This window comes from Apteryx rowi, unplaced genomic scaffold, assembly GCF_003343035.1.
Source record: "Apteryx rowi isolate R43461 unplaced genomic scaffold, aptRow1 scaffold_7, whole genome shotgun sequence".
Lineage (NCBI taxonomy): Eukaryota > Metazoa > Chordata > Aves > Apterygiformes > Apterygidae > Apteryx > Apteryx rowi.
This window is the reverse complement of record NW_020450982.1, coordinates 5,178,834-5,203,802: the sequence shown is the minus strand read 5'-3', so window position 1 is coordinate 5,203,802 and position 24,969 is coordinate 5,178,834. Positions and strand designations below refer to the sequence as shown.

Sequence of the window (24,969 nt, the reverse complement as noted above, 5' to 3'; positions counted from 1 at the left end):
TGCGCGGCGCCGCCCTGCTGCGGGCACGGCCGGAGTGCGCGGGGGGATAGGGGGAGCCGGTACCCGGGCGAGGGCGGCGGAGCACCGGGGCTTCTGTGCTTTCTTTCATTTATTCCTTTCATTTATTTTTATTTTTATTTTTATTTTTTTAAGGTGGAAGGCTCGTTACTTTGCATTAAAAACGAGCTATATCTATGGGTCGATAAACTAATGTAGTTTACGCTTCTCCAGTTATTAATACTCACCCCCAGTCAGGCTGCCTACGTGGCCTTCGAATCACTCTGGGCTTTGCTCCTGCATGAGTGTGGGAACAGGAGAGGCGAGCGCTGCTAATGCAAACCCCCCTTTACTTGCCCAGAATTGGTTTGCCTTTATATTTATTTTTTGTTCTTAGGGTTACCAAAAAAAAAAGCTCCCCGCTTCTTAATGATCAAAGTAATGATGATGAGTGGACACAGTAGTTTCCTTATGTCTTCTTGTTAGGAGAAGAATCTGAGTGGAAAGTATTAATTTGTGGGTGTTCCTCTAGAGCTTCTAGTTCTGGAACATTTCCGTTCTTCCAGAGTTTCTAGTTCTGCTGTCTCTGCAGTGTTAAAGTACAACAGCGTTACATGAAGTGAGATGATTCTTTGCAAATGTGCTGATGCCAGTTACTGATTAAACACATGAACCTTGTCTTCTGGGCTGAAGCGTTGCATTTAGGATGGTTGTGTAAGGTGGTTGGGTGAAGTGTGGTAGTTGTTATGTTGTTTTACGGGCCAATGTGAATCAAAAAGTCTCTAGCTGTATTGCATGATGTGAGAAGATGCTTTTATTTAGGTGATTAAATCCAGGTAAAAATATGAGTGTCCACTTGTGCGTACCTGGCTGCAAAACTGCTACRCTCATTCAGGGAACGTTGTTACCAGTGTCGCGTTCTGCTTGTCTGACTCCCTACCCCAAATAACCGATGTGCACCCACAGTCTAATTAACTGGTGACTGCCTTCAACACCAACCTCTGGACTTAATGCATCTCAGTGCAGATCCCAAACCATTAGTTAGTGTTTAACTACTCTGCTCTGTCTCTTTGTAAAACAAGTGTGCTGTTCCTTGTCTACACAGTGTAAATCTACAAAAATATGCCCCGAGAAGCTAAGTGTGAAATTGAAAATACAAACTTTCTGTGTTACCAAATCTGTCAGTAGGGACTACCTGTGTGAGGAAACCGATCACAGKGTTGTGGAGACGGCAGAGCTATTTTGGGGCAGTATGCTGGGTGAATGCTTTACTTTGAAAACATACATTCCTCCTACACAGATGGTCTGAAAACCAGCATTGCATGCTTGCACTCTTGTGAATGTTATCTGTTTGAAAAAACAAAACTGGTTTGGACATTGCTGAGCTTGGGAAATAACTTCCTCAGCTTCTGTTGAAATCAGTTAGCTGGCTCTGGAGCACATCCTGAATGTGGTTTCTTTTTAACAACTTTGCCAGAAAGATATATTGTGAGGATGTTGGGACACACCACAAAACCTTCCTTTTTGATTAAAAAGCTTTTCAGCTGCAAGCAGATTGTTGTTTGCAGCAACTGCTAACAGAACAAAGGTTCCAGTAGGATCTTCTATTGAATTTCACATCGGAAATGCTTGGATATCACAGTATTAAACATGAGAGAGAAGCCCACGATCAAAGYGACTATTTGCTTTGCATCATTTTTTTCCTTCTCCCTTTAGCATCAAAAGAAYGCTACTGCTCTGTGAATTTGTGCTAAATCAGTGTATGACCCTTTCTACAATGGCAATAATAGCTATTACATTCTGTCTGTACTTGAAATGCGTCTCATGCAAGAGTTGAGGTCTGCTGGTAGCTAGCTGATAGAAGAGGAAGACTTAGTGCATAAGTCCTACGGAATCACCATATGCTAAGCGCTGACAAATAAACATCTCTTGCCCCCTTCTGCACCATCAAAGCTTACAGCTGATTTCTTTAATTAAAAAAAATGTTTTCACCTGAGCTTCTGTATTAAGTGTATGTTATTGCACACTGCTTCCTGATATACTTCTCAACTCTGAGAAATCTTAAACCTGTGCACTGCAGAGGAGAAAAGAGAGTAAGAGCAAAGAGACAAAAAGGGCTTCTATTCTAGTCTCTTCAGGTAGCCACTGATCTCCTTTACACCAGTAAAAGCTGTGGAGAACCTACTTTACTTTATTCTAGTGTAACAATAAAAGCATTATCAAGACCTTTATGATTTTTCTTCTTAGCATAGAWAAGTAAATTGTTGCAACTTACCAAATTGCTGCAAAAACTTTGTTTTTTTTTCCTTCCTTGTTCTTCTGTAGGCAAAAATGTCTGCAGCATGCAACTTCCTTGTGCTCCACACTGGTCAGAAGATGCCTCTCATAGGATTGGGAACTTGGAAAAGTGACCCTGGCCAAGTAAGCAGAGAATAAACTATAAATCAGTATTGTCTGCTCTCAACTTGTATTTRTATTTTGCACATCCTTTTTGAAGATCCTAGATCTTGTTTATTTTTTATAAATACTTCCAAAATGTAAACAGACYGTGGGCCTGGATCCTTCACTTGAATGGATTTAGTTTTAGGTCTGCTGGAGTCAGTGGAGCTTATGTATAAATTTGCACAACTGATGTTTTAGGACACAAAACCAGAAGATCCCTTAAGACTTGTTAACCCAGGCCTCAGGCAGCAGTGCTCTGGGAGATAGATTCAGAGAGAGTCCTATCAGTGGGATGAGTTGCTCAGGCAGGGAAAAAACTGTAGCTGTAATATGGTGCCTGACTTTTCCACTGGTAAGGCCTCAGGCTGCCGGTTTGACCAAGAATCCATCTGGTTTGAGCTGTGACTTAGTTGAAAGCATTATTTTGGGAGGCAAGAACCCTAACTGATCTTATAGTAAGTCTTGTTCTAGTGGTCAGCCTATATTTAGCAGGAAAACTAAGAACTTGCTCAAGTCCTCTTGCTTTTAGAGAAGGAAGGCTAATACTGCTAGATGCACTCTGCTTCTAAATGCAGTGTGTTGGCAAACACCAGACTTGGGAAGAATTGTGTGTGCTACTACAGACTGTCTGCGTGAACATCTGCGTGTTGTGGACTGTGCAATACTTCTCTCCTTTGTCTTTCTTTTTGTTTTTGYCTCATTTAGTTAAATGGTAAATTCATGAGGACAGAGACTGCCTTTCACAGYGATTATGTGCAATGTCCAGCAGAGGAGTGTCCTCTGGCTTGGTAGAATTCTTAGTTGGTATTGTTGGGTTAACTTCTTTCAGACCAGGTGTCTACCATTGCACGTCCGTACTGTAGCGTTGTATATTTTGCTGCTACTCTTGCATTAGCTTCATGATGGTTTGATTCGAAACAATAGGACTACATCTGATAAAATTGTGCTCATGACTTTGAGAGGGAAAGTTAAAACACTTCTCAAAATGACCCATTGCACGGTTCTGKTATGCCAGTTGGAGGGAAAAGCAGGAAAACAAAACTATAGAAATTAAATCTGTTCAGAGMCATGTTATTGTTGGTCTTCCTCTCCAAACAACTGTCGGAACAGTAGATCTGTTGGGCTTAGAAGCTGTACTGATGTGGAAGTTGAGCTGGTGTGAGAACTCAGTCAACCTCTTAAATGAGGACAAGGATGAATGCTCAGCTCTGTCACTTAAAACAGCAACTGCCAGCTGAATTAGGTTTATTAACGTGCTGGAACTTAATGGATGAATTCGTGTAGACTCAAAGCTTTTTTTTTTTTTTTTGGAATGTGTGTTCTACTAAAGCAAATGCCTGGGACTGAACAAACAAAATATTATTGTATTGTTTATTTTATACACTATCTGTTCTGGGAAAAGTGCGGTCTTATAAAATAACCTGGAAAGATTCTGCTTGTGCATAATTTAAGCCTATTCCAGMTGGATTTTGCCATAGTAGGCAGCATTTCTAACAGTTGAACCTGGAATGGGGTCCATTACTAGAGATCCCTTTAGGGTCCTATTGAAGTCATTGGGAGTTACTTTTCTAGAATGCCTRCTATTTTCAAAGAAGTATTCCTAGATAATGTAAAAGACATGATCTTGAGAGTACAGTAAAAAGGGCCAGAGTTACAGAAGTTGCTGCTAGTCTTACGGATGCTTTATCGTTCTTCAAAATTGATTGCATCTGTCCTTCAGATTCAGAAGCGCAGCAGTAGTTTGGCAGAATGCCCAAATGGTTCACTCTTAAAAGGACACGAYGTAGTTCAGGAGAATAATTATAATTATGAATTAAAGACCGTAGGAGTTCCACTAAGGGCCAAAGACCTAGAGATGCAGAAGAAGAATCGCTGCCTCTCAAATAGAGGCTATTTATCAAAAGTTCTTTTGCACAAGGGCTACATCAGAAGCATGAGTATAGGAAATGGATGGCTTTTAAATGGATGGCTTCTAAATGGATGGCTTCAGGTAAATATTTTGCGAGGTGCAGTTATCATTTTCCTTGCCAAGCTGTTTTTCAGTCTAGACCTTTCTCTGTTGATAATTTGTTACTACCATTCCTATTCCTGATCCTAAACAAGGCTTTGGGTTATAGCCAGATCTTAGTAGTCCAGTAAAAATGTGTCATTGCAGCCTTTGTTTCTTAAGACCGATAATGTAGGAGGTAAGATTAGGGGGAAAAAAATATTAGAATCTAAACCCACATTGGAAGACTMATTTAAAATAATACACTCTTTCTCCCCTGCATGATTAAATGCCAGAAGAGAAATTGTTTTACATGTTACCATAGGAACGTGATGGAGGGCTGTTGAGTGGAAGGCAATACAATACAAAAGCTTACGAATTGGCAGCAGGAGTGGGTTCAAAGAGAAGAGTAGCATCAAGAATATCAGTAGCGTGTTTTTTTGGTAATATTGGAGCTTGATTATCTGTAATCCTTGAATGCTTTATTCTCTCTTCTCTCAAGCAGRCCGTGCTTTCAACCTGGAGCATCAGTTCCCACCAGACAAGTGCAACGTGCTGTGTCAGGGGCTAGTTCTGTGGGGAAGAGACATGGGGTGGAGGGCAGTTGTTGAATTTCTGAGCTCAACTTCAGGAAGGCTGGAAAAGGAAGTGTGTACCTCATAAAACCAGTTGGACTGGRTGTTTCATGATAGGATTGCAGCTTTGTTCTTGAAAATTCTCTTAGAAAATATAGAGAATCTTGGTCACGTAAACAAGAATTCACTACCAGAATGCTATTAAGGGGAGAACTTGAATTAAACCTGAAAAGAATAGGAGGCAAAACTTAGTGTTTTAGGGTACATCAACTGTAAGTTATTACTTATACGGTGATCTGAGTTCCTTGCTTTGCAGCAAGCTGTTTAGAACAGTAGGTAGGAACTGTGRTGTAGCAGTGCATATGTTCTGGTCATCCTGCATGTGAATATCATGGGGCCTGATGATCTGTTGTTTTTCCTATTTCCCATCAGCAGATATACTCAAACTGCTAGACTGTGACAGTCTCCTCTGGCTGTAAGGGAGATTGGCCAAGCTCCACTCTAGAGTTTTATTTCCTTATGAAGTATTATTGACTTGTTGATGAGTGATATCACGGCAAAGTTTTGGAGAGTCTCTTCATAATGGCTTGAGGCAATACAGAAGAGGCTCCCTGGACACCTGGACTCTCTGTTGCTTGGAAGTATAAATACAGCTTGTTAAGTTTTCACATTGCAATGGGCAAATTGAGGACCTGTAAATCTATTAATGGATATTGTAATGCATTGGGACTTAGAGATTCTCTTTCCAAATCTGCCACTGACTGTTGGCAATATCATGTTCCTCCACCTTTCAAAAACAAAAGGGGAGTGGGAAGGMAGACTCCCTTGTAAGCTGTATAAATGGGAGTCTAGTTCCTAAGACTTTGCTACAATGGAGGAAAATAAGGCTTCGGCTGCAATACTGCRCCCATTTTGGGGCCAACCACATCAAGAGAAGTATGCACTAGCTGGCAAAAGACAGCAGCAAGAATGATGCAAGGTCTGTGAAAGGTGACTTCTGATGAAAGATGGAAGCACCTACAGTCATGTGATCAAGAGAAGCCTGAAGGGAGGCATGCTGACAATTTTCAAATATAATAAGCCCTTGCAAAGGGGAAGCCAATGAATTTAATGTCTGAGGAATCAGATGAGATATTAGGGCCTTGCACCTTGGTTGGGCATCTAAAAAGTTTTGAACATAAAGATAGCTAAGCATTGGCATAGACTGCCTATCATTTATAAAAATGGTTTTGACAGATGTTTGTGGGAGTGGTTTAGACTTAGCTGGCCCTGCTGAGGGGCGTAAGGGTAAGCTAGATGATTTCTCAAGATCCTTTCAGACCTACATTCTGTATTTATATGCTGATGGGTAAATTACTTAAGCTGTCTGACTCAACTTGCCCAGTGCAAAATGAATTTGGTAATTGTTCCTTCCATGGCAGTACTGACAGACTACGTTAAAAGCTATCTGGAAGGTCTGAAAGATCTTTTAGCTATTACTACTTCACAGCACCAGATACTCAGGGGCATTTGAATCTCCAACTGCTTCCCTTGAGTTTCCCCTGTCCTTGGAGTGCACGTACCTGCCTGAACTTAATTTCAAAAATACAAAGCTTTCTGTTAAAACAAAGTATTCTTCTTGCTCACAGCTCTTGCTGTTATTAGATTTTTTTTTTCCAGCTCCAAGAAATTCTTATTTGCACATCTATCCTTGTTTGTTTGCCTTTTGCATGGAACAGGAGCTCTCAGTTCAAAGTGGAATATCTTAGTAGGCTGAGAACAGTTTACATGAGTAAAAAATTTGCCAAAATCCACAAGCCAGATTAAATGACTAGTCCCAGTTTCTCAGTGCTAGGAATTTATTTTAACACACTGATATAGAAATATGGCCTCCTGTTTATCACCTTGCAGAGACATGTTTGGAGTGCCGTATTCTTGTTTTTCTGCAAGTGGTGCCTACTTAATTTTTATGGCAAATTCTGTGCCTGTTTGAATAAGAATTAAGTAAAAATATATTAGGCTAATAGAAATAGGAAAATGCTGCGGATGAAGAATACTCTGATTTTCTTTTCCTCCCTCCCCTCAAAAGGTCCCAAGAAAACAGAACTTAGCATGTCTGAATTTTTGGTGAAAGTATATCTTGAACTTTTATTTTTGTTTATCAGAGCAGATGCTTCTGCTCCACAACTTTTATTGATCCACGTCATTACTCTTTACCTTCTCGGAGTGTGGCTATTCAGCCTAAAACAGCTTTTAATGTGTCTCACTGTCACACTATGAAGGTTCGATGGTTACAACTGAGACAGTAACATAATAAAAAATATGTTTATTTCCTCACACAAACTCTCAGATTAGTAACACCCATTAAAATAATGCGATTATTAAATTGGAAAGGATAACCCAAAACCATTGGTTASTGCGCTATTAATTGGAAGCACTGCTTATCCCGACTTGAAAGCTAGCTTGTTCACTCTCTTAGTGAGAGGAMGCTCAACCTCGAGGAGTTACCTTAACCCAGCGTCCCAGGGAAAGGGGAAGCGGGGGGGGGATACTCACGATCCAGCCAGAGATGACGTTCCCGTCCCCTGCTCAAACTCTCTGAGCTTCCAAGTTTCTTTTATACGGCTGGGGCTCTGGGCAAACACTGCTTTTGCTGACCTCTGCGAGTCGCACAATCACAGGACTGTGTGTTCTTCTGCTTGGAAAGACCCTGCTAGCGAGGCAAGACCACAACACCTCCCTRTGGCTTCCTCCCTCCCTGGRGGTCCCTGCAGTTTCGATTCCCGGCCTTATCAGGGGCAGACTTCTTCAGTCCCGTTAACKCTTTACTCGCTCGTCACTCACTCACTATGACCTTGAATTACTTTGACCTTGACTTCGTAATGACCTCAGGAGAAATGTCTTTGTCACGGTGAAGTCAGCACTGTACATACCATCCTGGTGAAGAAGGAAGAACTTGCTTCAGTGTAGTGATCAAAGTGCTTTGTCATTCTGGCTAAGGAGAACTGGTTATAGTCCACGTTTCCTCTCAGAATGCTAACGAATACAGTCAGAAAATGTCCTGTGTCTGCTCTTATTGCAGTTCTTGAAAAGAAAAATAAACTGATTTCACCAGTAGCAGAGAGACCTTTCTTACATTTGATTTCCCCCTTTTTTTTGAGTAGCATCTGAAAGCTAGACTGTTAGTGTCTTTAATTGGAGTGAATTGTTTTGTTAGCTTTAAAATTGAACATGCAGGTGCTTTGATGCTTAAGTTGAAAAAAAAATATCTCTTTGGCAGTCTCTCTAACCTGCATGGACACTTTTACCTCTTGACTAGACTAATCTGTAAATAGATCAGGCCCCTGTTGTATCAAGCCTCACACCCAGAGTAGCGTACAATCTCCCCCAGACTCGAGGGACAAGCTGGTAAAGAGCAGTATATAGAGATCAGCACAGATAAGATGTAGTCTTACTGTAGCACTGAAGAGATGGGCAGATCTTAAAGAGAACACTTGCTCRCTGTCCACTGGAAACTAAACAAAATATGTTTTTACCTCTTTGGTCCATAGACTCACCACGTATCTGAGGCCCGTGTGTAAATGTATGTCCTGTTGAGTGCTTGTGCTTCCTCAGAGTTTTTAAAAGCAGAAAGTGCTTTGAAGTACAGTRCCTTCCTTCCTGACCATTCTGGCCTGTGGGCAACAGTACAGAGCAAGGGGTGTACCGTCAGCAACGCTGCCTTTGCCAGACCGAGGGGAAGCAAAATGCGGAATTGTGAGCATCGTCAGGAGATCTCGTGTTGCCTGCAGGCCATGGGTTAACACCCAGCAGTATCGTGGCTTTCACTGTTGTGCAGTCAGTGAGAATGAGACGTGAGGAAAAACGTGCCATAAAGTAACCTTATATCTTAGAAATAAGGTGTGAGCAGTTGAACCAGATCTGAAGTCTGGTAACTCTGGAATTAGAAACCTGACTGTTCCTGTGCTGGGGGAAAGGCTGTGCCTTCCAGGCTTGGCTGACGTTGACTGATGGCCAGTTAGTTCGTCTCCCTAAAGCACGATTTATTTGAAAAATGCTTCTTAGAACTCATTTGATACTTGAGGAGAATGTGACAACTATATTTAAGAATGAATCCCTTTTCTATCTAATGAGTTCTTACATGCATGACCTGTTTTCTTGTTTCTCTTTAAGTATCTGCTAGCGCTTAGCTCTTCACTCATAAAGGCTGTGCTACAGAGGACCRATCCTACTCAGTTTGTGCGTCTGTGCAACAGCATGATCTTATATAGGTCTATACTTATGATTTAGGGTGTTTTTTCTTTCCTCTCACTCCCATTAAGTACTTAACAGCTTTTTTTTCAGTCATGTGTTCTCTTTTCACTGACTGTGTTATCTGTTTCTGTTTACAGGTGAAAGAAGCAGTGAAATATGCCCTAAGCGCGGGTTATCGCCACATTGACTGTGCGGCAGTTTACAGCAATGAAGCAGAGATAGGTGAGGCTTTCCAGGAATGCATCGGGCCCAACAAGGTAAAAAAACACAAAAAGCCACCGTGCTGACTATACATTTTATCAAAATTGACAGCTATAACCTGAAAACAGACTATAAAGTTAGCATTTTGAGGCTTTCTCCTAGTCTATCCCAGCTGTTTGGTATTACTTATCGGGAAGAGGCATGAAAGAAAGCTTTCTCTCTTCTAGAACTGTACTGGCTGTGAGGAGGAGGAAAGATTGTCCAGAATATTTGCATGGAAGCTACAAAGGAAAAAAATGCCTTTTTTGATTCCCTTCTCTCCCCYCTCCCCCCAAAGGAGTATCCCAATTTGGATACTCAAAAATAGGAGGCTCCCAGAATCACTAGTTATAATGGAAAATCTTTGCCATGATTTATATGAAAAATTACTCTAATTTGCCAGTCTGGAACAGTACGCAATGCTGGCTAGCCACAGCAAATTCAGTGACTGGGATTTTGTTGGTTATAGACCAAATACAAGCGAGTAAGTAGGTACCTTTTTTTTTTTATTTTGGTAACAGCGGTTGCATTTGATGCTTTTGATAGCGTGACTGTAGGACCTACGCTGAGAGTCCATGGCCTAGAAGTAATGTGAGAGGCATTGCCGTGGATGACCTCAGGTGGAATCTCAAATTTGGCCTCTTGCTTTTGTTGGGCAAAGAAGTCAGGAAGCTTACCTGTATATATAGTTTCTGGGAAAGCAAGCTTTCATGTTTTGCTTTCCTCTTGTCTTTCCTGTGCTTTAGGGCAATCTCTTTGTTATGGGATTAGCTCCAGAGAGGCTGTTTTCAGCTCGCCCCAGGGATTCCTTCCCATTGTCTAGATGGTGGTAACTAAAGTAGGGAAGCATAGGATTTTTTTTTTYCCGGTTCGTATTAGCTAGTAACTTAAAGCTAGAATTTTTAGAATGTCTTTTTCTCTGAACACAACAGCCAGTATATTAAACACAGAAATAACTCGATGGAAGGAGAGAAGCTAAGGAATTAATCATTCCAGCTTCTACAGCGTATAAGACTTGAGTGAAATTTGCTCCTGTTGAAGATGGCAAGAAATGCCCTCTGGTGTTCTGTGCTTCAGTATGCCAAATATGATCTCCCCTTTGCATTTTCTACTTCATAAATAGCCAAGATTGTTTCTTTCAGTTCTGGGCCTTACCCTTCCCATATAGGGTATAGGGCACTCAGTTCTTGGTGCATTCTTCCTAAAAAAAAAAAAAAAAAATCCAGTGCAGAGGATTGGGGAAGCGTCTTTTGTTTATTTTCCCATGTTTTTTCCATAAGAAGCATTCTTGGTTTATAACATGTAATGAGAATAGTAAGTTAGTTGGTTGTACCTAGGACATGTGAATTGTGAAACTAAATTACAAAATTTGCATAAGAATAAACTGAATAGTCTTTTTCTTTTGGCCAGATCCAGCTTAGTGGTGACGTTAACCCTTAAATTGGAGAGTTTGGAGAAGTATGCCTGGGTTTGKKTTTTTTTGTTTGCTTGTTTGTTTTGCGTAACTTCTAATAATTTGCTAAAAGTATTTGTTATGCTTTCGGACTTGTCAATGCAAACGTATATTTCTCTTTCCTGTTTTCCATCCAGTATATTTTTTCAAAGTTTAATTTGTGGGTTATAATTTTTTTTWAATTAAATTGTTTTCTTTGTTTTAAAGCTAACTGAGGGAATTGCTGCAGTTCTTTTTGAACTCATTCCAGTAAATTGCACTCTCTTCCCTTTCTTAAAGGGTATTAAAAGAGAGGACCTATTTGTAACATCAAAGCTCTGGAATACCAAGCACCACCCGGAAGATGTGGAGCCAGCGCTAAGGAAAACACTTGGAGATTTGAAGCTGGCTTACCTGGACCTGTACCTCATGCACTGGCCTCATGCCTTTGAGTAAGTTCTCCCTGGAAAGAGCACAGAATGCAAACAAACCAAAACACAACAGTTTTACATAAATGGCTGATTTTATGTCCTGAAGAGCTTCTTTCTGAGCTGTGTATTTCTTCCTGCAGATACTGCCTGCAAGATGTTTTTTAAGTGTGGCTAATAGCATAATYCTATGGACTGTTGTATAGGATCCTTCTCTTTTCTTCCCCATAATCTGTGCATATATTCATTTTGGATGAATTCACATTCACAGAAACAACTGTTCCCATCTCATTTCCGTTCTTTGGATTTGAATTGGATGGTAATTTGGTTAGCGTTAGATTTGTTGCAGGTCTGGAAACACAGTGGAGAAGACAGATTTCTGTTACTGTACAGAGAGACTGTAAATAGAAAAGGGATAATTATTCTCATTATTTAGCAATTTTGAGCCCACAAAAATGGGTATTAAGTCTTTGTTTAAAATCCTTAAGCTGTTACTAAAAATTGTATTTAACAGTGAGAAAACTAGACACTGGAATTATGGTCACTAAATGTCTGTCAGCTTGGCACAGGTGCCAAAGTTAGGTCATCAAAAGTAGTCGAACTGTGAATAAGTACTTAAATTTTATAAGACAGGTGTCTTTTCTGAATATTGTTATAATTTCAGTGAAGCTTGCCATTTTATATCAGCTGAGAAGCTGGCTCACTGTGAGGAGAATCTTTCTCAAATTAAAATACATTAGAAGTTTAGAACAATCTAGGGTTTCCCCTTGGCACTGGGAGTGTGTGGCTGCTATTCTTGGTTCTACCATTTACYTGCATGGTAGTCTTGAGGAATTCCCATCACTGCTTTGTGCCTTTGGGTTTTTTTTAATCTGAAAAACAAGAATTAAGCGCTTCATAAAGAAGACAACACTTCTTCCTAATAGATACTAACTGTATCAGAGTGGCCAAGCACATGCAGTATCACACTGGTACTTGTATGAGGAGGAATTGAAATGACCTCTTCTGATGCTTTAATTGCAGTAATTCTAAGATTTGAGGAAATAGCAGGAGAACTTTCTCCTCTCATCGTAAATGGTAAATGCATTTATCCTACAACACTGACAGAAGCGGAGTTCATTATTTTCTTGTAACTGTGGAAGCAGTAATATTTTGTTAATACCTTTTTTATTACATATTCATTATCTTTTTAAAAAAATTAAACTTCTGCCTCACAGGCTGTTTGCAAGGAGACTTCACTCAGTTGGGCAGACCCTGTCAGATTCAAAGGAGCTTCAGTCTGTCCTAGAAATTAAAAAAAAAAAAAGAAGAAGAAATTTTTTTCACTTCCAGCCATCATGTGAACTGAATTTTGCAATGGGTATCACACCAGTGATAGGAGGAAAGACTCTTAAATTCTAAATATATTCCTCAGCATAACAGAATGAGGAAATGTTTTAAACTAGAGCTGGTTTGAAGGAAGAATGTCTGTTTAAAAATTACCCTGTTTTGAAATAGGTTTGTTTTCAGTCAATTCAAAAACCATCAAAGCATTGTTTGTTCGGGTGGTAATAWCATGTAATATAAATAATGATGTGTATTTAGTTACGCTAAAAAAAAATTACTTAAACTGCTCACRGAAATGAAAAAAAGTTGATGAGACTGGTATTTTCATAAAGCAGTTTCATGTTTTCTCATTCAAAAGTCTTCACTCTGTTTTCCATTAGCTCTACTTCAGTCTGCTTCAATGCCTGGTTAGCTATAAAGCCTGCTGCACTGAGGAACTGAGCAAAAGAATGCTACTTCAACAGGAATTTAAAACAGACTTTCATATTAAAATCATGGTGCCTCTAGGTCTAGAAAAGTAACCTCTCCCTTAATATACTGCTGTTGACATATGAGGTTGCTTTTCTGTGCTGGGAGCTCCTAAGTTTTTCTAAGGTATGTTTTGCTCTAGCTCTATCGGCTACAGGAACAGGAACCGYGTCCCCTTGCTCCTAGCTGCTGCCATCTCTCACGCCGTTCACTGTTTAGCTAGAGCGACGTAGGACAGCCTCCAAGATCTGACCTAGCAGTGTCCCGCAGGGGTTACGAAACAGCACTCTCCCAGCAGAATTGCTGGCACCCCTCCAAGCACAGATTGCTCAGAGACCGTCATAGCCCTGTTACGGTGTGGTGGTGTCACGTGGCATAACCAAGTGCTTTGTTATTTTTATGGGCTGGTGTGACTAACTGGAAACACACCTAACCTACGGGCAACGTGTACAAGTTAAGACTTCTGTGAGGATCTGTACTTGCATCCASTGCTACCACTGCTACAGAGTCCAGAGGGAATGGGAAAACTAGACTACATAGATAGTCTCTCCTAGATAGTCCTTAAACCAAGATCCCTTTGGTAGCAGCTTCAAATAGACAATGAAGAATATCAGTCCTCCCGCAAAAGCTGCCGCTGAGTTGCTCCTCTCTAAATCAGCTGTTTCGCTAGGATCAAAGTGTGTGATGAGCTGTTGCTTGTATACAGTGACTTACTGGTGGTGTGGAGTCACTGCCCTATAGGTAAGTAGTTCCGAGTACTTTATAACAAGTTTAAATAGGAAAAACAGTGTCTAAACCAATTTCCTGTAGGTTAAGTCAGCACACTGGAATTCAAAGGAAAAGTTTGCTCATCTTGTATGCTACCTTGCAAACTCTGTAGACTTTAAAGAATATTTTAAAGAAAGGGTTTTTTGTTCGTTCTTTGTGGATTTTTATTTATTTATTTATTTTTAGTGAACAACCAATAAAATAGAAATCATCATGCGGTATGTACTTATACTTTTTCTTTGATGCTGTAGACGAGGGGACAATCTCTTCCCAAAGAATCCTGATGGCATAATGCGATATGATTACACTGATTACAAGGATACCTGGAAGGCTATGGAGAAGCTGGTAGAAAAAGGTCTTGTAAAAGCCATTGGGCTGTCAAACTTCAACAGCCGTCAGATTGATGATGTACTCAGTGTGGCCACTGTCAAACCAGCTGTGCTCCAGGTGAGATGAATAAAGGAGAGGAGGAATACCTTTCTGATGTTTGTCCGCAGGAGTGAAGAATTGCAAAGTACTGCTACACATTCAGCACCAAGTGTGCAGCTTCTGATTTACAGGGAGGAGTACAGCCACCTCTGCAATGGAGTAGGCATGCAGTGGGCTCCTTTCCAGTCGGAAAAAATTCCTTGGGGAGATGGTCTATATCCATGTCCTGTGGCCAATTATGCCTGCTTAGTTGAATAGACGAGTTTGTTGCCTTCCGTGTGAGAAATGATTAGGGATTATTTAGTGTGCAAGAGAAAAAGACTGAGAGGGACTAACTTAACTCCTTCCCCTAGAGAGCTTCCTTGCTTGTTGCATGATCTATCAGATACCCAGCACTCTAAAAACTTATTAGAGCTATCCTCCTTTTGCTGTAGTCTTAGCCTCCAAGAGAGTTTTTCATTCTCCATGTGGTACATTAGAGGCTCATAAGGTTTTCTAGAAACTGGAATGAACTCCTGTGATGGTTGATGGTCATGCCTTTGACCTCCTGTTTGTTTAGAGCTTTGTGCTGATATCTTCTCGCAAGGCACTCATTATGGGTTGCTTTAACAGGTGGAATGTCATCCCTATCTAGCTCAGAATGAGCTGATAGCTCACTGCCAAAAGCGAGGACTGGTTGTCACTGCCTACAGTCCACTTGGCTCTCCAGATCGAGCGTGGAAACATCCAGATGAGCCTGTGCTTCTAGAAGAACCTGGGATCAAAAAACTGGCAGAAAAATACAGCAAGTCACCTGCCCAGATCATCCTCAGGTACACAACAGTTGAGAGAGGGTGGAATTGGACCTAGCCTTAATAAAGCAAACAACACAGGATAGAAGGGAGCTGCTTGTGGTGTGTGCTTTTTTCCCATTAGTGGCGAGTTAGAATCTCAGCACCAAAAGCAAACCCTGTTCAGTGCTTATTCTACAGAGTTGGAGTGGATCCTGCCTTAGGGCAGGGAGACGGACTAGATTAAAGGGATCCATTCCTGGGACAGTTCACTACCTTTTCTGCTGTGGAACTGCMGTGGGACAGGAGGGAGAAGTGCTGTTAAGGCAGCAGTGCACCACGTTTGGGTACCTCCTGCTGTATTTGCACATGGCCAGTTGCTTGAACTTTTGAGCTCTTGCTGCTGCCTTCACGTGGACTCTCAGGAAGAGTGAGGAAGGTTCCTACACTGAAGAACTGCTCGCTGTTTTGTTTTTATATAGCAGAAGCCAACTACTGGATACTGGGAAACAAGATGGTTCAGTGATATCCAGAAAGTGATCAGCATCTTGTAAAGTAGAATTGGATCTCTTTCCTCATTTTTTGTCTAGCTTGGTATCTGTCAGTATCACTAGCACAACCCTGGGCAGCAGCAAGATACCCTGTCAGTGGAACATGTTTAAGACTTTGTGCTTAAGCCACTAGACAGGCACTTGAGGAATTTGGGTTTTCTTCTAGTCTCTCAGCAGTTGTCACGCTAGAACTTAATAAAATGCTTAAGTGCATTTTTCTGACTATTTCTTGGTCTTCTAGCTTAAAGCACCTGAGACTTACTTGCTTATTCGAATAGAACACATTCTTCTCCTTAATTAGTCCACTGACCACTGTTTTCCTTGAGYTTGGTGATACTAGGTTCTAATATAGTGCTCATTGCTGTCAGCCCTCTTCTGGATATTTTTACTGTACATAAAAACATAAATCTGTTCTACTGAAACAGATGTCTGGGTTCTTGGGCTGCATGCACAGAAGGTCTTTCTCCTCTTAAACAGGTGGCAAGTGCAGCGTAAAGTTGTTGCCATTCCCAAGAGTGTCACTCCTGCTCGCATTCTGCAGAATCTCCAGGTAAGCAACCTGATTCCCTTCACTATAAGGCASCAATTTAGATGGAGGACAAGAGATTCAGCAATGCTCTTTTGTATGARTAATATAGTGTCTTAACACTTGCATAACAAACTGAGGCACTTGGACCATGCTTGTTCCTAAGTGCATGCACTCAGAAGGGAAGGTAAAGATATTTGGTAAAAAAAAACTTAAGTTCCAAGCAACTAAGCGTGTGTGTGTGAAAGTCTTCTTTTGTTGTCAAAAGTCTAAGTGAAAATTCTTTATCATTTACCAAAGACAATCTTTACTGATGCTTCTGAGTTTAAAATTTTATTAAACGTTATTAAAGACTTCCTTGTTCAGTGGTTCTTATTTACAGATAACAGTCCTGCAACTGAGGACTGGTGACTTTCTGCAGCAAACTGCCATTCTAATGATACTGAAGGTATAGGATTAGTGTGATTCACTTCTGCTCTAAAGACAATTCACTTTACTTCAGYAATTAATGAAAACTCTGACCGGCAGCAATTTGGAGGGAAGTCTCTGAATCACCTCTTGTGATCTTTATTAAGCCCTTAATCATACAGATTGGATGGTTACATATATGTTTTTAAGTTAGGATTTGTTTGTGCAACTGTTACTCCTGTTAAACCAAATTCTACCAAGTAGTATGCTGCTAAAAATTTTGAAAAATGCCAGTAAATCCAGTGCAGTTATTTATTCTAGGCTTAGATTTACATGGGAACAGAATATTGATTTCAATAGGCAGCCCTTACTTGGAGAAACAGTCCCACTGATTTCTGCCTTTGTGGAAGAGTGCTATGCAGTRTCAGTGAAGGCTTAGAATCGGCCAGTGAATGCAGACCTCGGGCTTTAAGCCTTTGTTTTAGTGTTTGTTATAAAATGGATTAAACTACAACTGCATATTTATAAACAAAAGACAAAGCCCTGCTTGAAGTCAAGATTTTTAAAGATAGATACGTAACTTCCATTCATCAGAGTTGTATGGAAATTCCCTCTATTTGAAACAGGAGCATATCAAAGTTGCGGCTTCTGAAGATGTTTGAGATATTATAACAAGTAGCATCATGTTTAATTTACTTTTATTTGGGTTTTAACACTAGGATTTAGAAACTCTGATATAGCATTGAGGTTTCTTTTTGAAAGTCTAAAAGARTTATTATGTAACTATGACTTAATAAATTATTCCAGTCTCTTTTGTGAGTCTGTGTGTTCGCATCAGTTACAATAGCGTCGTTGCACTGTCATCTGAAATTAAATGCTGAAATAGTCACAATGTCTCAAGTCACTGCTATTGTTTTCATTCTGTCATGGTTTACTGAGAGCTGGAACTTTTCTGCCTTTAAGTCAACCCTACTAYGTGCGGATCCATGGAGAAATTCATGGCATAAGGAGATGACTGTGACTTACAAAGTAAACAAAACCAAGAGGCAAAATTCAGGAATTAAATATGAAAAACATATGATTATTGAATGAAGATTTTTTTTTTCCCCACCACCCATAGGTGTTTGATTTCAGTCTCACAGAAGAGGAGATGAGCCACATCGGGAGCCTGAATAAAAATTACCGTTACATTGTGCCAATGATCACGGTAAATTTCTCCTGTGTTTCTAATAGTTTTGATTATGTTCACTTGGCCACAACTTGGAGTTTCTGCAGTTTTCTTTTTTCCTTTTGCTGTCTCCTGTCAGAACTACTTAAAAGTAAGAGTGCTACAYCTTTTTAGGGTATCTAAGCTGGAAGAATTGTTCAAAAAATTTTTTTCCCAAAGCTGTCCTTTTTTATACCCATTTTCCTCCTCTATTTCTGCCATTGATATTCTCTCGGGTCCTCATTGCTTACCTTTCCATGGGTCTTTAATCAGAATCCCCTCTTGCTTCAGATCTCTCCGAACTCCTGCTGTTTTTCTCTAATAGAAGCGCTCCAAGGCCCATGCCATTCCTCCAGAAGTACTCCTTGTTCCACCTGTCCCCATCTGCTTTGTTCCATAAGCCTCTAAGTTCAGTGAAGACTCTGGGTGCAATTAGTTTTCCACCTCCATCACAGAAGCTGCGCAAGAGGGAATTTGTCCCCTCCACTGGATGTACCCTTTTCACCATTCTTGTAACAATCTTCCTCCAAAATAAGGTGTTTGGCTTTGGCTGTGTTGTTTTTCTTTCCGAATACTTTAGYAGCAGCAGCATCCTTTAGCATCATCAGTTTCCTGTATCACCCGAAACCTTACTTCATATGCTATCAGACACCAGTTTTACTAGACAAACCCATGCCTTTTTACAGTGTTCAAATCCTTTTGTTTTTTCTTCTCTTATATTAAAGAACCAATCTCTTCCCTTTTCTCCTCATTGCAGAAAACTTAAATTCCTTCTTGTTTCCTGTCTTTATAGTTGTGTTCATCRTTTCTTATACATGTATTGTCCTGCTTCTGTCCATACCAAAGATAGCTATTGCCACTCCCTGCTGGGTCACTGGCTAAAAAATGGCAACTGTACTATAATAAATCTCAAGTGATTTGTCCCTTCTCTATGATACAGTACACTGCATAGATACAGTAGGTCTCTGTGCATGGAGGCTGTCAGTCATGCCCTTGGCTCTCAAGCAGTATGTCTGCCTTCCTGTAAATTCTCCTTAGACACTCGGTGGTTACTGGCTCTAGGAGTTCTTTGGGGAAGGCATTTCTCCAGAATTATCAGTGAGTTTTTTGAGTGCTTGAGAGCATAGCAATGAGTGGCCTACCAATTTGAAAAGAGAAGTTATGAGTGTTGAACGATTGTCTTGAATCGAGGGTAGATATTTGTTACAGCTTTCACTGTTTGTCATGCTGTGGCTTCCAAGACCTTCAGGGCCATGATTTTAACTGTAGGGTTGCTTCAATATGTGTATGTATAGATACCCCTCTTCCCCCCATCCCTGCAACCAAACTTCTTCGTGCTTATGGATTGGGAGTCTGTACGCCACGCTGCCGGCTTAGCTGCGCACGTGTGTGAGTGCGATGGTGACAAGCACACCTGTTGTTGACAGTATGGTTCTTTCAAGTGTTTTGCTAGTCATGCTGCCAACAAAGTTGTTTTGTAAATGAAGCTGCAAAATACATTTAAAATGTAAGCTGGGCTTGGACTAGCCAGGGATAATTCATGTGCTTTTGTTTCCTGGGAGACGTTATCAGATCGCAATGATTCACAAAGAAGAGATGAAATACAGTTCAAAGTGCTGGTCCATCCAAATAGAAAAAGGGTGAATGTGATCCAGCTGGGCTTCAAAGATATTGCCATATTGTCAGATAACAAGACAGGAAAAAGCAAGATGAGGAGAATTAAAATGCGACTCTGTAGCTGTAAGATCTCTAGCGGAACCTTTTGTCTCCTGCCCACCCCTCTGGGCTTATCAGAAAGAATTTGCATCATCTCTGAATTAAAATTAAAATTCCTGTCTAACCTTTTATGCCTGTCTCTATGAATCTAATTTATAGTGTCTGGATTTCAAAGTGGGCTAYAGCAGTGACAGTAGAGCTCCTTTTTTCATAACTGACAAGACATAGTTTTTCCTTGCTTTACCACATTGATATATAACTGCAAGGTCTTACAGATGTGCCATTTTTCTCCATATYGTTTTTTTGTTTAAAGTCTGAGGTTACATTTACATGTAGGCGCTTAAATAATGTTGCTGGATATTTGAAAAGATYGTCATTGGGATAGAGATTGAAAACTGTTTAGCCATACCTGGTACCAGCCTAAAACCCAAACTTCTGGAAATGCATAACAGGCTGAGGAATGTATTTAAGTGAAACTCGAATGACCAGCAAGCAAGAGAGGAGGAGTGACAATGTTCTTGTGCACATAATGATCTGGTTTTGGTAGTTAGCTACCATTGATCTGCAGTGTGTTCATTGGTGGGTTTTTCCCCCTGCCTTCCCTCCGGTTCCTGTGATAGACTGAAAACAGACATGTGCAACATCGCTTCTGGCAGCTGCTGTTCTGGCATGCTGCTAACAAGAACGTTTACTTGAAGAGCTATTCTGTATAGTGAAATATAGGGGGAAGAAATGGGCAAAAATGAGGAATATAAATTCTGGGAATATGAGGAAATTGTTGGCTTTCAGTAGAGTATGAGGAAACCTGAAGATACTGTGACYGTTTTGTCCACGGAGTTTTACTGATTGTTGTCAGTTGATAGTTTTATTTTAATCTGAGTATCAGTAAATATTAAACTTTAACGTCTTGGTTTTCTGCTCTGTAGTGCCCCCAAGTGACTAATTTCATACTACAGTAGTCCTCACTGTAAACAATTCATTACTAGGAATTCCAGTTGTTGCTTTCAAATGCAGAATTGATACTGAAAGCTAATTAGAGGGACTTGCTAGTGGATACTTGGTTTAAAAGGCCCTGTAATTTCCCCCTGCCCTACCCTCCCACACCTCYTTAACATTTTGAATAATCTCTAACATTTATATATCATCAGTGATATCTCTAACATCATTTATATTCAATCATTAGTCATTTAGTAGAAGTTTTAGCTGAATGATGCCAGCCTGTCACACCAGGGAGGTGTATCTCCTCGCTGATACCACACTTAAATTCCTTCAAATGTACAGATTAGGAGCAAGGTTTTACCCCAGCTCCCAGTCAGTGGGGGTGTTGCAATAGACTGAATGCATCTAGCATTGYGGCCTGTGCATCTGAATGGTTAGAGGTGGGGTGTAGGACCTGCCTGGGACTTCTGTATGACTAGGTCTGCTTTTGGGCCAGCCTGAGCCTCCGTTTCATTATTCGTGAACATTAGTTTCAGCACTCCTATTTCACAGCTGGAGAAACTGGTCTGCCTTGGAAATACTCTTAAACTCACAAATGAAAAGTGCTATGAGAGAGTTCAGTGATACTATTAGTGCTTCAGTGTATGACCTTGAGCAAGCTACTTAATTTGTTTCATCGCATCCATCTGTAAAACTAACATCCTGGCACCTCTCTGTCTTGGAAAGATAGGCAAAAGCTCTGATTTTTATAAAGTGTTCTGAAGTGTGCGTGTTACAACACTTATTCAATAACGCTACAAGGCAAAAGGTTTAACTATTCTTAATCCAATTCTTCAAGCCTCAGCAGCTGGAAGAAAGACTTTTGCTTGAGGCTACAGAAATCTTTTTTTTTTTTTTTCTTTTCTCTTTCAAGAAGTGCTAACAGGACTGGGAGTAGAGGGAACAGCTCTTGTTAAACTGAAAAAGATGCTTGCACGTGTTTGGGATATGAAGAATTTCAAATGCTGCATGGTTTAGATTTGTAACTAAGAGTAACAGTTTTTTAAATTTTTCTGACTTGAGCTCATCTGTTTGCTTCACAGGTGAATGGAAAGCTAGTASCAAGAGATGCTGGACACCCCAATTACCCCTTCAATGACCCCTATTAACTACTAGAAAATAAGGTGTTAGAATAACATGCTCCTCTGTATTCTCTTCCACAAGTAATTGTTGCCATAGTTTATCAAAAAGTCTGTCCAAATGAAACCTTCCTTTCTGAATAGGAGGCCTGAGACGGTTTAATTGTATACTGCTTTTAATTGACCTCTTTTCTGGAGATACTGTAGCTTCCATGTCAGAGTTTGTGGGATTTATTACAATGACTGCAAGCTTGCTCCTGGAAGCATCAAATGTTTTGGGGATTAGATAAAGATTGGGGGAGTCCCAGTCAAGCTCCAAACACTTCATAAGTGGGCTAGGGCATTAGTTTGGATTTACTGCCTGTAAAAAGGTTTTGAATCCTTTAGTTATTACTGTGGGGGGGGGGGAAGGAGGCGAGGGGAGAAGGCGGTAGCATGAAAGCATTTTCCAACTAAACAACTGCTCAGTCATCGACTTTGTTCCCTGTATAAAAACACTAATAAAGATATCAAAGTGAAAGTGCTATGTTGCACTATGTCTGTAAAGCATTAATTACAGCCCAAATAACCAGCTACATCCAGTGCATTTTGTTCCCTTTAGAGTACTTGTGGGACTTAAGATCTCCATTTTCTTTTTCTTTTAACTTTCACATTGATTTGAGGGAAATAAATGCATATCCTGGAGCCAGCCTTCAGGGCAGTCCTTTCTGTTGCTTGTCCCATGGATCAGTTTTAGCTCTAGCAATGACTCTAATTGTCCCATCACAAGAGCATCAGKAACTTTGTTAGGAAGTCTTAGAGAAATCCATCCTGCCTTACCCCCATAATGTTGTCCAGTGTGTCTTTGCCAAAGATGTCCAGTTTGAGTTCTGGAAGATCACAGAATTAGTTCCTGAGTACACAATAAGAGCAAAGACCTGTCAGAAGGCCCCTTCTATTTTAATGTCTCCTTTTCAATTGCTGTCCAAGCTGGGACTTGGGAGAGCTGGTCCTGTCCCACATTCTACTGCTGATCTGGTGACACTGGACAAGTCATTTGCCTTTTCCGTGCCTCTGCTTTCCAACTTGCCATGTCTCTGTGTTACTCTGAGGCAGGGACTAATTTACTGAGTGCTGATATACCATTGAGCACTACTGGAGCTCTAGCATTAACAACATTTTGGGTTTTTTTAGTCTCTCATTAATGAATTGTCCAGCCATCTGAGTATAAAGGGACATAATGTGTTAATACCTAACAGTGCTCTGGTAGTAATACTATTTGTGGCCTTACCAATGTTGTTTAACTTTTTGTTTTGACTTTCTCTACCTGTAAAATAGGATTAATGCTTAATCGCCTTGATGAAGACGTTACATGGCACGGTTTCTAAAGTCTTATCAGAATTAAAACAAAGGGATTCTTTCAGATCCACTGATGGCATTTGCAGAGGGTCATAGGCAAGAGTTCTGGTTAACCGCTGGATAAAGAAAGCTTAACTAACTGTTTTCCCCATAGTAACAATCCTCTTTATTCAAGTAGTTCAAAAACTTAAAATATATATATTATTTTAGTTTTGCTAACTTAATTTCATTGTAGTAGGCCTGTATTAAAACCCTATATTCATCTTGAGCATAATGCAAGCCAATGTCTCAAGTATTTTCTGCCGTGAGCTGCACAGCATGCAGCTGAACTAGTACAAATCTCTTTAATTTTTAAATAAAGATTACAAAAAGTGATAAAGAATTTATCTGTCCCTCAGCAAAGTGTTTTCTAATGCAGTCTACTGCTGAACTTACTTGAGTGCAGAAAACCATTACAATTCGGTTGGGATTCTTTACTAGACTGGATGTTTTTTCGAAGGGAAACAAAATCCATGTTGTTTCATTATTATTCTGATTAAATGTGGATGACTTTGAGTATGATTCTTGCTGCAAATCAATAAGGAAGCAATTTTACTTTTAAGCTGCTATGTAGACTGCTAACAGTAGTCATCCTGTCAAGAAAAATGGCTTTTGTCCCTTGTATTTCGACTTGTATGTTTGCATGCTTTAAATAAATACTGTATTCAGTGCATGACTTTGAGATTTTTTTTCCCCCCTCCTCTCATGTCAGGAACCCAATTAACTTTTTCTAGTTACTTCTTTAAGCAAGAGGATACAAGTAAGTAGGCAGAGAGAAGTCCCAAGAAAAGCTGGTAATTCCCTGCTTAAACCCTCAGCTCCCTTACCGCATAGAGGAACGTGGCGCAGCTGAAGCGATGAACTCTTACTTTGAAATCGCACAGGGGGAAATGAGCTTCCAGGTCTCCACCGCTGGGTTCGCTGCTGCTGTGCAAGTTTTCTGGAGGTCTCTGCTGTCACCGCCGCAGCAGCCATGTCTGTGTTGTCTGCTACCTTACGTGTGCTGCGGAAGCAGCAAAGCGGCCGCATGAGCTTAGTGGGAGCCTATTAGCTGCTTGCCTTAAACAGATTTTGCAAGTATGTTGATGTTGCCGCCACGCCAAGGGTGTTGGTGCCTCCTGAAACGCGAGGGAGAGAAAGTGGGCAGACTCCCCGCCAGAGCGGGGCAGGAGGGGACACGCGGGCCTGCGCCCCCGGGGTGGGGGGTGGGGGCCCCCCCTGCCCCTGCCCCCGGCCGAGGGGCAAAGGGGGGCAGCTCCCCCCTCAGTTAAGAGGTGCCTGGGACGAGCGGAGCAGGTCCCAGCCCGCCTGTGCCGCTCCCCTAGCCCRGCTCGCTCGGCCTTCCCGGCCTCCAGGCCGCCCTCACAAAGGTGCCCCCACAAGATGTCCACCTTCCCGGGGGGGGAGGGCGCACACCTCGGCCGTCCTRCCGGCCCCGGGCCCGCCAGCTGCCCTGCGAGCCGCTGCGTGTGCGGGGACAGGCCGAGGGCGGCGGCGGAGCGGGAGCCCGCACACCACCCCTCCACYCCCGCGTCGCCCCACACGGACTACATTTCCCAGCGTGCCGCGCGCTCGCGGCGGCCTCCCAGCGGAACTCCATCTCCCAGCGCGCCCTGCGCGCCCCCTTCCCCGACCGCTCCGGGACGCGCCGCCTCTGCCGCATCCCGCACTACATTTCCCACCTGGCCGCGCGGCCCCGCCGCGGCCGCTTCCTGCTGGGACTACGCTTCCCGGCGTGCCCTGCGCGGCGGTGCCCGGAGCGGCTCGCGGTGGGCGGGCGCGAGGCACCCTGGGAGCCGTAGTCCCCTGGCGGCGTGCGCGCGCCGCCAGGCGGGTCGGGGCGTGTCCTCGAGGGTATATAGCCAGCCGGAGGGGTAGGGGTCTGCACTCTGCCGCCGCCGCCCCTGTCTCCAGCAGCTTCTATGCAATCTCCGGCYGCCGCCGCTCCGCCCTGCGTTGAGCCCGCACCGGCCTCCCGAACTAGGTAGGGCCGGGCGGGCTGGGTCCGGTCACGGTGTGTGCGTGTCGGGAG

At 41.8% G+C, this 24,969-nt stretch overlaps 3 protein-coding genes across 11 annotated transcripts in view; 2 read left to right on the top strand and 1 right to left on the bottom strand.

Annotated features, from left to right (window-relative positions):
• PRDX1 (peroxiredoxin 1) overlaps window positions 1-7,641 on the bottom strand; it is a 19,975-nt gene extending 12,334 nt beyond the window's left edge. The window contains exons 1-3 of one of the 2 annotated variants that reach the window (XM_026086591.1): window positions 7,537-7,641; window positions 2,273-2,410; window positions 246-583 (exon numbers count right to left, since the gene is read on the bottom strand). The gene's annotated coding sequence lies outside the window, so the exon portion shown is untranslated. The remainder of the gene's footprint in view (window positions 1-245; window positions 584-2,272; window positions 2,411-7,536) is intronic. The other variant, XM_026086592.1, reaches the window with a different exon arrangement.
• AKR1A1 (aldo-keto reductase family 1 member A1) lies at window positions 2,329-23,610 on the top strand. Of its 5 annotated transcripts, XM_026086589.1 has the most exons (8): window positions 2,329-2,418; window positions 9,372-9,491; window positions 11,207-11,358; window positions 14,148-14,343; window positions 14,938-15,137; window positions 16,124-16,196; window positions 17,701-17,787; window positions 21,525-23,610. In XM_026086589.1, exons 1-8 carry the CDS (start codon window positions 2,329-2,331, stop codon window positions 21,588-21,590), a joined length of 984 nt encoding a protein of 327 aa, XP_025942374.1. In that variant the 3' UTR covers window positions 21,591-23,610. The 5 variants fall into 5 exon arrangements, with proteins under 5 accessions (XP_025942374.1, XP_025942372.1, XP_025942371.1 ...); XM_026086587.1 differs by lacking the exons at window positions 2,329-2,418; window positions 21,525-23,610 and adding an exon at window positions 8,437-8,563 and having other exon boundaries at window positions 17,701-18,045; XM_026086586.1 differs by lacking the exons at window positions 2,329-2,418; window positions 21,525-23,610 and adding an exon at window positions 8,817-9,251 and having other exon boundaries at window positions 17,701-18,045.
• Window positions 23,611-24,753: 1,143 nt separating this feature from the next.
• The window catches only part of NASP (nuclear autoantigenic sperm protein), a 12,479-nt gene continuing 12,263 nt past the window's right edge, over window positions 24,754-24,969 (top strand). For 2 of the 4 annotated variants that reach the window (XM_026086580.1, XM_026086579.1), the window contains exon 1: window positions 24,757-24,921. In XM_026086580.1, coding sequence (XP_025942365.1) covers window positions 24,860-24,921 — 62 coding nt within the window. In that variant the 5' untranslated portion in view covers window positions 24,757-24,859. Of the gene's footprint in view, window positions 24,922-24,969 lie in introns of all 4 variants that reach the window. The other 2 variants (XM_026086582.1, XM_026086581.1) reach the window with 2 other exon arrangements.